This window comes from Aedes albopictus, chromosome 3 (genome assembly GCF_035046485.1).
Source record: "Aedes albopictus strain Foshan chromosome 3, AalbF5, whole genome shotgun sequence".
Lineage (NCBI taxonomy): Eukaryota > Metazoa > Arthropoda > Insecta > Diptera > Culicidae > Aedes > Aedes albopictus.
In genome coordinates, this window is record NC_085138.1 from 27,141,092 (window position 1) to 27,153,744 (window position 12,653).

The 12,653-nt window shown below is 41.2% G+C and overlaps 1 protein-coding gene across 1 annotated transcript in view; it reads left to right on the forward strand.

The window, feature by feature from the left end:
• Positions 1 to 391, forward strand: part of LOC115263629 (negative elongation factor E-like) — a 4,558-nt gene extending 4,167 nt beyond the window's left edge. The window contains exon 2 of the mRNA XM_062857210.1: positions 22 to 391. Within this exon, the coding sequence (XP_062713194.1) occupies positions 22 to 391 (370 nt within the window). The remainder of the gene's footprint in view (positions 1 to 21) is intronic.
• Positions 392 to 12,653: the final 12,262 nt, after the last annotated feature.

Sequence of the window (12,653 nt, forward strand, 5' to 3'; positions counted from 1 at the left end):
CCGTGAGTCGACCTCGCGCAGTGCTTGGGAACGATCGTCGACGCGGGATTACTCGCCGCCTGCGCGTAGCTCGTACGATCGTGATTCGTACGATCGTCGTGATCGTGATCGTGACAGCACTCGCCGTGATCGCGATCGTGACCGTGACTACTACAGTAGCAGCAGTCGCGATCGCGATCGCGGCTATGATAGCAGCAGCAGTCGCGATTACAGTCGTGACTATGAGCGTGATCGTTACCGTCGTCGCGATTCGCCCGAGCGTAACCGGCGCGAAAGCAGCCGTAGCAGCAGTGACTACCCGCGGGTTAAGCAGGAACGCCACTCGCCGGATTCGGACCGCGAGGAGATGCGATCGGTCACGTCTCGATCCAGCGATGCCCACCGAGTTTGAGGGTACGGACGTGGGGCACTGTTAGCGGCACCGTCGTCCCCACGACAACCTTCCTGTTGAGAACCACTGGTTTAGTCTCTCATGCTCTCGCCGATCTACGCGCTCGCCGATAGCATTTCGTTATTCCTCGGTCGATGCACAATCGCAGAGATTAATTAGAAGTAATGTAGTCGCCGTGTCGTACATACGTGTCGTTTTGTAATGTAATTTTAATGTAAATAAAGTTATGTTTTAAAGTGTTATTTCGCTACGCCTGGGAGTTTGAATAGACTGTTATGTCTCCCGGCCACCCCGAACTCCAGGTCGTAACACTTCCCCACCGGGAACTAGCTTCTCGTCAAGCGACTTTCCCGAACTGGGCGCGGTTCGGAGCGCTGGCCGTGGCATGTTGAGCAAATAAGAGGTCATTGTTGGGGGGAGAATATTGACAACAGAAGAAACGATGACTATTGAGGGGTTATCGAACGATCTGCTCAGCATGATGGAGCACGAATCTTCTTCTGCACTGGAAGATTCCACTACTTTTAAGGCAAGTTTGATCCCAATTGTACACATTAAGTTTCCAAAGTTTTAATTTGTTTTTGGACATTCTTTTTTTTTCCCTGGCCTTGTTCGCAGGGGTTGACGGTATTAAAGTGAAGGAGTTTCATTTTGATTATTGTAATGTAGTGTTCTTTAGTGAAACATATCACCTTTTTAACACTTTAATGCGCCTCCAACGGTTCATCACGAACCGGCTGCTGCAGATGGAGTATGGCTGATCATATGCATCAGACATGCTCGATAAACACGGAGGAACCGCCAGGGCTCAGTAGAGTCTATTCCCAAGCAATTGTTCCAAATCGGTTGGATTTGAGAAGGTTTTGATGATCGTTACAAATCCTAATAAAAGTTTTATAGGATTTGTGACTGGTTCTGGAACCTTTTACAGCCAGCTGACTTCAAAATGTTGTTTGGGCTCTATTTCCCACGTTTCTCGGTTGATTTTGATTATTAATTAATTAATGTCATAGTCGCTTTTTTGAATTTTTACAATGTTAGGTACTTGATTATATTTTCTTTAAATAAAGCAATTAAAATCAACCGAAACATTAATAGTGGGAAGGAGATTTGCAGCACTTAATTGTGCTGATAAATATATTCGAAGCTAACGTGCGAACACTTAAACGCATTGCGTTTGACGTGACAGTTTGGACTGGACAAAAAACTGACTGCTTTTTATTAACTGAACAACGTTACTTTTGTATGACTATGTTAACATTTCTAGGCCACGCATGAGAAAATGACATGGTTTATCTTGGTAGGACCGATAGGACAGAACAAATTCGAATATGTTTCTGTTTCTGTAGGTTTTGGACCGATGACAATTTAAAGACACAAGAGATGAACACATAGAAGTAGAAATCAAGAAAACAATTTGACACAGAATCGACTATATTTGAACATACGGGTTCGATTGATTCGATGAATCTATCTAGAAGTATCTAGAAAACAATTGACGCTAAGATTGGAAAAAAGCTTGCATTTGAGACTAGACTACAATAATGGTCGATAGGGAACAATGCGCTAGACAGCATTATTATTCATTTTTTAATATTTACCCGTAGGCTTTTCGCCGGTTGACAGTACAGTATTCAGCTGTGTACGAAGATACGGATTAGTTGGTGTACAGATGACAGGGTTCTCACGGGAAGTGCTTCAAGCAAGGCTTACATAACAACTGACAATAAAGAAACCTATTTTCCTTGACTTTCTATGCAATGGACATCTGACCGAACACACGTGTTTTCGTTAATCTCCTAGGCGTTATTAAGACATGACGTATGTGCATGACGGAACAACTAGCAGGACACAGTTCTAGACGTCTCTATTCAATAACGACATTCAGCATATTTCCAATAAAACTACACTTCAATAAGGCAAAGACTATAGCTGCTATGATAGAACAGATCAGAATGACTTAATTGACAATTACCTCGGAGATCTACTTCGAATAACTGACAAATTGGCAAGAACCTAACTAATTACATGGACCATACTACAAAAAAAAACAATTGACAAAAAGAAAAAAGGGGAAACTTTTATTAAAACTATTTTTGTTCAACGCAGGCCAAAACAGTGTCGACTTGGGCCACACACGCCTACGTACTTCTGTGTGTTGAAACAAAAATAGAGGCTCCTAGAAGCAAATGTAGGGAAAGGGTGTGGTGTAGAACATAAGCACAGTGTGCTACCGCCGTAATCACTTTGAAAAAAAAAAAAAAAGTTTTAATTTGTTTTTGGACATTCTTTTTTTTTTACTTTCTTTTATTTTACATAACACACTTTTCATGTTTCATGTCACAATTTTTCTAAACAACTCATTTTTCATATTTTTTCGTTCTCACGGAAAAACATAGAGAAATTGTAAATTTTAGTATCGTGACAACCAGTTTTTGAAGAAGGTCAATCTATGTTCAATGTTTATTTTTCTTGTATTTGTAAAGTGCTGTGTTAGTTATACCAATGATGCAAAATGCCAGTTTTATATTTCTCTGTAACAAAAACACGATACCTACCTTACCTTGTTGGCTACAAAGTAACTTTACTCCAATGCCGAGCGTATAGTAGAGCACCATCTTCGTCGGTCTTGGGCGATGTTCCTCCAGTTTCCCCGAACGTGTAGGGATCGTAGATCTTCTTCAACCGCGTGCAGCCAGCGAGTTCGCGGCCGCCCACGAAGCCGCCTACCTCTACCGGGTTCTCTGCTGAATATTGTTTTCGCTATTCTTTCTTCCGACATTCGCACTACGTGTCCAGCCCACTGAAGTCTGCCGTATTTTATACGTTTCACAATATTCGCATCTTCGTACACTTGGTACAACTCGTGATTCATGCGTCTGCGCCACACTCCATTTTCTTGTTTCCCACCGAGAATTGTCCGCAGCACTTTGCGCTCAAAAACTCCAAAAGCTTTTCGGTCTACCTCCTTTAACGTCCACGCTTCGTGACCGTAGAGGGCAACCGGAAGAATCAGCGTCTTATACAGAGCGAATTTTGTTTGCGTTTGCAAGTTACGGGACCTAAGCTGGCTACGCAATCCGTAAAAGGCCCTATTCGCAGCTGCAATACGCCTTTTCACTTCACGGGAAACGTCATTGTCACATGTAACAAGTGTTCCAAGATAAACAAATTCTTCAACAACTTCAAACACTTCCCCATCAATCACTACCTCAGCACTAACACCACTAGGCCTACTTCTGTCTCTACCCGCTATCATGTACTTCGTCTTGGTAGAGTTAGTCGTCAAGCCTATCCTCGCTGTCTCTCTCTTCAGAGGAGCATAAGCTTCCTCCACTGCCCTACGATCGATGCCGATGAGATCAATATCGTCCGCAAAACCGAGGAGCATGTGCGACCGTGTGATGATAGAGCCATTCCTCTGCACGCCTGACCTCCTAATCGCTCCTTCGAGTGCAATGTTGAACAATAAATTTGAAAGAGCATTCCCCTGCTTCAATCCATCCAAGGTCACAAACGACGTAGACACTTCGTCCGCGATCCGAATACTTGATTTTGATCCATCCAGCGTTGCGCGTATCAGCCTAATTAGTTTCGCCGGAAAACCATGTTCTGACATTATCTGCCAAAGCTCATTTCTTTTCACTGAATCGTACGCTGCTTTAAAATCAATGAACAGATGGTGAGTCTGCAAGTTATATTCCCGAAATTTATCTAGGATCATCCGCAGGGTAAACATTTGATCCGTCGTTGATCGGCCCTCACGAAAACCAGCCTGGTATTCGCCGACGCAGGACTCCTCAAGAGGTCGCAGTCTGTTGAACAGGACACGTGACAGTATCTTATACGCCGAATTTAAAAGGGTAATCCCTCTGTAATTGGCACACTCCAGTCTGTGCCCTTTCTTGTAGATTGGGCATATGAGGCCATCCAACCAACTAGTGGGCAATTCTTCATCCTCCCAAATCTTTATAATAATCTGATGGATTGATTGATGTAGCTGCTCGCTTCCGTGCTTAAGAAGTTCGACCGGGATCTCGTCCTTCCCAGCAGCCTTGCTGTTTTTCAGCTCCTTAAGGGCCTTTTTAACCTCATCCAGTGTTGGTGGTTCCACTGCTTGACTGTCATCCATTATGTTTATCCTGTTCCTGGGTGCTCCTTCGCTGCTACCATTCAACAAATCTTCGAAGTGCTCCTTCCACCTGGCTGCCACCATTGTTTTGTCTGTCAGCAAATTTCCTTCCCGGTCATTGCACATGGCGGGCACTGGCGCAGTCTTGTGCCGCGCGCCATTGACAGTTGCATAAAATCTCCGCATATCGTTCCTGTCCATACTTTCCTGCGCTTCAGCAATAACACTCTTCGTGTTGCCGTTTTTTCCTGCGGTGGATTCGTTTCTCTTCTGCTCTTGCAACCCTGTACCGCTCTCTGTTCTGGCGGGTACCGGCCACTAGCATTCGACTTCTGGCGGCATTCTTTTCGTTCGTCGCTCGTTGGCAGTCCTCGTCAAACCAACCATTACGTTGGCGTCGCTGAGCGGTACCAATCACCTCTTGCGCTGTTGTTGTCACTGCTTCGTGGATACTTCCCCACAAGCTGTTGACATCTCCAGATCCGTTGGTCTCTCCTATCCTCTCGTCTAGCTTCTGATGGTACTGTGCAGCAACCCCTTCGGCTGACAAGCGCTGGATATTGAAACGCATCGTCCTGTTGTTTCTTGAACTCGTGACGCTGGATAATCGCGCCCGAATTTTAGCGGCTACAAGATAATGATCCGAGTCGATGTTCGGGCCTCTGTAGGACCTCACATCTATGACGTCCGAGAAATGTCGCCCGTCGACCAGCACGTGGTCTATCTGGGAGCAAGTGTCACCACTCGGGTGTCGCCAGGTGTGTTTTCGGATATTCTTACGTGCGAAGTAGGTACTGCTGATTGCCATCCCTCTAGCAGCAGCGAATGTCACAAGGCGCAGACCATTATCATTGGTAACAGAATGAAGGCTTTCCGTTCCAATGACAGGCCGAAAGAAACTTTCTCTGCCGATCTGCGCATTTGCATCTCCGATGACTATTTTGACATCTTGTTTTGGGCACTCTCCGTAGGCCTTATCAAGGCTCTCATAGAACTCATCCTTCATGTCATCGGGTTTGTCGTTCGTTGGCGCATAGATGCTGATCAGGCTGTAGTTGAAGAACTTGCCCTTCATCCTCAACACACAGATTCGGTCGCTTATCGGCTTCCACCGAATAACTCGCTTCATCTGTTTCCCGATCACTATAAAGCCAACTCCACGTTCTGCCTTATCGCCGCCGCTGTAGTAGATGTGGTACTTGAATGAAGTGTTGGCGATGGGATCCACCGCTCGGAATTCGCGTTCTCCAGTTTTGGGCCAGCGTATCTCCTGGATAGCGGCCACATTAACGCCGACATTACGCAGTTCACGAGCCAGGAGCCCAACACGTGCGGGTTCATTCAAAGTTCTCACGTTCCAAGATCCGACTTTCCAATCGTTGTCCTTTATTCGTTGCCGGGTCTGTTGCCGTTGAATCAATCCGTTTACTCTACTATTGCTTTTCTGGGTGTTTGAAGGTTTTCAGCAGGCTACCTTACCGGGGCCGCGCTGCCTACATTGCGTTGAAGGGGCTGCCTTCTTAGGTATAGCTGACGCAATACAGCATTTCATACTCAGCCGCTGGATGCCAGAACAGACGCTGTTTGAGCCGCACCTCCTTGGTGAACAGACGCTCGGATCGTACCTCCTCAATCTAGCTGAAGTCAGAAGGACAACAGTGCCCAGGCTGCACTACCAGCTAAGCACACAACTCTTAGCTGGCGGTCTTTGTCATCGTTTGACCCGTGGAAGCATGAGGTAGGAACACAGACAAACAGACATACTACTTAGAAGAAAATTGCTTCAAAAACATCGTTTGGCATCTCACTAGCACCCTCTATAATGCTCAATCCGAAGCACTCATTTGCAGGTGTTGTTTCCCTCGGCTCGATGTAACAATTTTGCAGGTGACGACTCCCCCGAGGCGTCATCCATTCATAAAACATGAATGAAGGTTCATGATTGAGTCATTTTATGTAAACATTGATCGGCGTCGCGTTCATTTCTCTGCAAAATTGAGGCACAGCAGCGCCACCATGACACATGCGAGCACAGTCCGAACCACACTATATTTTCAAAATGACCGTTAAATCGTGTGATGATTTCGATTTGAGTAGTATGTCTGTTTGTCTGTGGTAGGAACTTGTGAGGACCAGAGCTATGTTGGATGCTCTCCTTATCGACTCACCGTTTTGCAGCCCAAAAACACAAAAACACGAACACAATTTCAAATACACAATATTAACATCTCCTTCAAGAAGGAAACTAAAATTTGAAAGACATTAATTGTTCCAAAAAAAGCCTATGAATGTTTTCTTCAATTCCTATACCGCCATTATTCGAGAAAAAGTATTCAAAAGCGATAATAGATGCACAGTCAAAAGAATAATAAAAGAAATACAAACCGTAGTCGTGTAAGGAAACGAAAAGATCAAAACAATGAATAAGAAATGATACTGAAAGAACGATATCAAATCAACCTACAAATGAAGCTTAAAGTAATCCTATACAAAACAGGAACAGTGAATACAAGTTCAATAAATGAAAAGTGACTTTAAAGTACGCAAAAGATGGTCAGAAATGTTTTTTATCCGAAATCATGCTTCGAAAGTACATTCCTTCGTTACTTGTTATGAAGTCTAATCGACCTTACCAAAAAGAGCTTTGCAGAGTAACGTTACTCATGATATTGGTCTAGACCAGGATGAAAAAGATCATACCTATTTAGCTGTAGATAATAAAGAGTTCTCAGGTTGTTCCAATAAGTAGGTAGGGGTAGCCGGAACATAATGAGCACCCTGATTTTTACTGTAAATTTCAATTGTTTGTAGCTTCATTATCTCAAATTCATTGAATTAATGAATATTTCGACAATGCACAGTGGTTCACGAACCATATTTACGCGGAAAGATGCATTCAACGCCGTCAAATGAATGTTTAGGCAAATATGATCTTCCTCAAAGTTGTCCCTAATAAGGGCCTCTTTTCAATATACATGAAAATTAGGATGGTCCATATTTTCGAAGAAATTGGCAACCAAACTTTTTTTATTTGCAAGAATAACCGTATACATTCTTCGGGAAAGTTGTAGATCTATCAATTTTGAGCAAGTTTGCCGAAGACACTATTTATGTAGGTAGCTTTAAAATTGACCGATCTAGAGGTATTTTTCTGAATAAGCTTAGGGTGGTTCAAGAAAAAACGGTTTTCTGGCGTTAACTTTTTCAGTTTCGATTTTTCATCAAAGTCACCCAGGAAAAACTTGTAGAGCATTCGAAGACGCGTCGTTTCGGGCGCTGAGATGATCGTTATCTCTTTTGGTTCAAAAGTTATAGGCATTTTTCTTAAAAAATCATAGTTTTTTGAAAAGGTGTTTTGACGGGTTGGGGCAAACATAAAAAATATCTTTTGCCCGCATTCAAAAGAAGAAATGTTGTTATAAAACATATCAAAAAATTAGAGGGGTGTTATTTTTGTACATAACTTTAAATTTTTCATGAACTTTTCAATGTGTTGGGATCTAATACTATTCTTCTAAAGGTAGAGTGTAATAGTTGGTCAGTAATAATGCACCAAGCATTATACAGCTTGATATAGTGAGTTGCCTTGTTATCAATGAAATTGTTAAAAAATACTTATTTAACACTACGGAATCAGTTCAAAATTTGTCCAGTATAGAAGAGAATCGCATTCTAAATGATACCGAAGAAAAATATGCTTTAAAGTACATTCTTCATCATAAATTTAATACTTAATGATGGCCATAATGAAAAATTGCATACTTTTTGCTCCATAAATGCAAGTTTTTGATTCTAGAGAAGCTTATTATTATTTATTTTCAGCAAGGTCTGACCCTATGTGATTATATACCTTATTTGAAAATAACTACATGTAAATTTTTATTTTCGACATCATTGTTAAGTTGTATTTTCTATTGCAGTTTTATTTTCTGTACATCGTTATTTAGAAAAAACTTCAAAGAACGAAGCGGTTTTATCTCCGCTAACTGCCATGAAGCACAGTAACCAAGCCAACAATGCTATCAAGAAGCGGTTTTCTGCATTTGAAATTGCATTATTAGTACTTTGGGGCTGTCCATAAACCACGTGGTCATTATTTTGGGACTTTTGATAATTACATATTTATTTGGTCTGGGTTGCTCAATGGTCGAAGAGCAACCAAAACATAAACAAAGTTCGTTTTGACATATGTTTAATGTATTAAATACTACATCGAAATATTCGAAAGTAGTATCTACTACAGTGTTCGAAAATAGTTATTTATGCAACAAGTTGCAAAATGATGATTTTTTCAGCACAAGTCGTACATTTATCCAACGAGGCTTGCTGAGTTGGATAATTACGACGAGTGCTGAAAAAATTGAGTTTTGCAACGAGTTGCATACAAAGTTTTTTGTAATTACGAAACACACCCATCAATTACCACTTTAACTTGTTATACATACACACTTTGAGAAAACAGTCAAGTGGGCTTCCACGTGTATTAGCCAATTACCCGATCAAGTAGGCGTTTCAGTAGGCCTAGACCAGAACAAACCGAGATGACTGTCACAAATTTTCAAGTTTCCGTCCAGTTCAGTCTGGCAGTTTTTCTTCAAAGAGGGGAAGTTTTTGGATGAAATAATACCGGAAGTGATCGGCGGGATGTGCACGGACATAGGATTTAAAGATTTTCAGCATATGTTGTTAACTGTAGAAAATTAAGCCAAACAAAGAGCAAATTGTCCAATCAAACAACAGTGCCGAAAAGTACTACTTTTCGGCACACTTAAGAGTGCCGAAAATTAGTACTTTTCGGCACATTTGTTCAAGTGTGGAAAAGTAGGCCATTTCGCTGCCTTTTCACCGATTGAAAAGTTAACACTTTCGAAACGTAATTACAAAAAAGATTTTATTCATACCAAAGCTACTACTTGTAGTGTCTACCTAATGGTTGTGCGCATAGGATATCTACCTACATGAAATACTATTCATAACAATACCTAAATGTCTAGGTATCATTCATTATGTCTACCTAAGGTAGTATAAATACGGGTGGTCATTGGACCACACAGCAGAGACTGCACAAGACTTGGACTTGTCAACATCTTTAATATTCTTCTTTTGAAGGATATAAAAGTGGCGACGAGGATCAAGGAACGTGTAATTTCTTTTGAGTTATTCCGAAATTGTTTCTTTTTGGGTTTCAGGTTGTTGTAATAACAAATTGTTATTTTTTGTGGTGAACGAAATTGTTCTTTTATGGTAGAATTGCCATTATGTTGTGAACAGATTGTTCTATTTTGGCCGATGTTGCATTGACGAAATTGTCTTTTTGTTTTGGTAATAACGATATGTTATTTTTGTGGTGAACGAAATTGTTCTTTTGTGGCGGAATTGTCATATGTTATGTTTTGGTGAATGGATTTGTGTTATTTGTACTTTTTTGGTAAAGTTGCCGATGTTGGGATAGCGAAATCGTGTTTGTAGTTTTGTTAGCGAACAGATATGTTCTTTGGAAGTGACGGACTCGTCAGTTTATTTGTGCTATCAATATTTTGGTGATGAATGTAAATTTTTGAAATTTTCTAAAGGGGAAAGGACTGTAGTGTCTACCTAATGGTTGTGCGCATAGGATATCTACCTACATGAAATACTATTCATAACAATACCTAAATGTCTAGGTATCATTCATTATGTCTACCTAAGGTAGTATAAATACGGGTGGTCATTGGACCACACAGCAGAGACTGCACAAGACTTGGACTTGTCAACATCTTTAATATTCTTCTTTTGAAGGATATAAAACTACTTTGGCGTGGATCTTATTTTAAAGTAGTAATTACAAAGCACGAGTAGTTACTACTTTTTACGGGCCCATGACTTTTCATTGGGGCCTAACCAGCAGTCGTGGATGAGACGTTGGATCGATCAGTCGACATTGCCAATTGCTCTCGTATATTTTTTTCTTTCAAATGGCTTTGCCGTAGTAGTGTTATAGTTTGGTTGTAGCGGAATCTATTGAAAAATAGAGAAAAATGGAATCGAGTGTACGAAAGAACACGCTGGAAGCTGTGCTTCGAGTCTGGTGCAAAAGTACCTTCCCACCTGGAAGTTCTCAGGTTCATCACTGGTCAACTGCACCTGAGTGCAGCAGACCTGCACTCTGTTTACAAGGATGAGAATGACGGTCTGTTCTTCATCAAGTTCCTGGATGAAGACAGATTCAACAACTATTGCAACCACGTGGAAGAAATCTATGCCTTAAGAAGTAATTCTACTAAAAATCAACATTTTCCTCGATAAAACTGTGCAATGATGATTAATTTTGCAGTTTATTGACAAAAAAGGTGATATTCTAGTAATATCAATCAAAGTTCGTAATATTTTTTTTTTCAATTTAATTAGTAAATAGTGGTGCGCAATGTTTGGAACCATTATTTGCACTGTGTTCCTAATTTTTGCGCACTTTCAGTAAATCCATGTTGAACGTGAATATATGACTTATGAACCATTTAAATATTATATAACACCAGTACTGATAATTTCAGGCCTGCCTCTCCACCATGTAGCAGATTTTGTATAGAAATTAGTAGAAAATTGTATGAACCGTAGCACTACGACAGGCACACTCCATCAGTTTACAATGAGACGTGATTTGTGAACAGTCCTTCATTTGGATTTTCCGGCGGTCAATGTTAGGGACGATTCAAACATGACGTCCACCATTTTTTAGATTTTAAGAACCCCCTCTTCCCCTGGGCCACCCCGTCACGCTTCATATATACGGAGCTGAAACAAAACGTCAAATCAATTGGGGTTGCTGTGTTAAATTTATTGACCATTCCGGTCACGGAAAAATAATGCACTGAAAGAAAATTACGATTCCGTTTGAAGTTCATATAGGTATAGGTTGAATTTTGGACCCCTAGAGGACATTAGTTTGAATTTAAGTCAAAATCAAACAGAGCCAGGAAGTATTTACACATAATGATGATGTTAGTATGTTCGTAAAAGCCTCCATTGCCCGTTAAAAATACCCACAAGGTCATTGCTGGCTGAAAATTTGATGAAAATAACTGTTTTATGAAGCATCAGTTTTCACTGTTTTGGACACCCCAATATATTTTGGACCCTCTTCAGTATATATATTGGACACCCGGTATTTAAACTCGTTTGAAACTATTTTGGAAGAGTTCGCCGCTTGAATATGCTGGAGCACATCCTAATTACTTGATTGACAAAGGCTGATTAGACGAACTTTGCGAATTTAATGCGCTAGAATGATAAACGTTTTTGTTTACATCTGCAAGTTTCCCCAGCACCGCAATCTCTTTTTGTAAACATGATGCGACACTCGCACGGATGACGAGATTGGCAAAAAATAATTTCAAGGCAAATAAGGATATTTCCAGTGAGGAAATGATTGCTGCTCGTGCAGAGCAATCTAATTTAGCGAATGATTCTAAAAATTTCCGTCATCTCATCATTAAACATGTGTAAGTTGTGATAATACGACCCAGGGGGTCCAAAATATATGGGGGTCCAAATTATATTGGTTACCCTACCTATATAATCGACAAGGACGGTTGCTTCGGCGATCGCAATGCCCAAGAAGAAAAAAAAGAAAATACTCCGCATTAAGGTGAATATAGAACGAACGAAGCCACACCTTGAATTTTCAAAAGCACAAATCTGAGGAACCAAACATCGCACTGAGTTGAAAAGTTGATCGATTGGTCACCCGCTGGTGGTGACCAATCGATCAATTTTTCAGCTTAAACGATACTTTGTTCTTCAGATTTGTGCTTTTGAAAATTCAAGGTGTGGCTTCGTTCTATATTCACCTAAAGCCCCGATCCGTGTTCAAAAGGAATCGCTCAAGTAAGTTCTTGACCGATTCCTGGCTGAAACTTTCCACAGTGACAGCCATTTGAATTGGAATTCCTTTGTAACTGCGTACTGCGATTGAAGAAAAAAGGTTCCTTGGGCGATTCAGGCAAGGAATTTCCCATGCATCAAGATGGGCCCAGATATTCCTTCTGATCTGCAAACAGCCCTTTAGCCGTCTGGGAGCCGAGTAGTGAACGTCATCGATCACTACCAGCAAAGGCCCCAACGAGTCTAACGACGCCGAACAGGGGAGAGCGG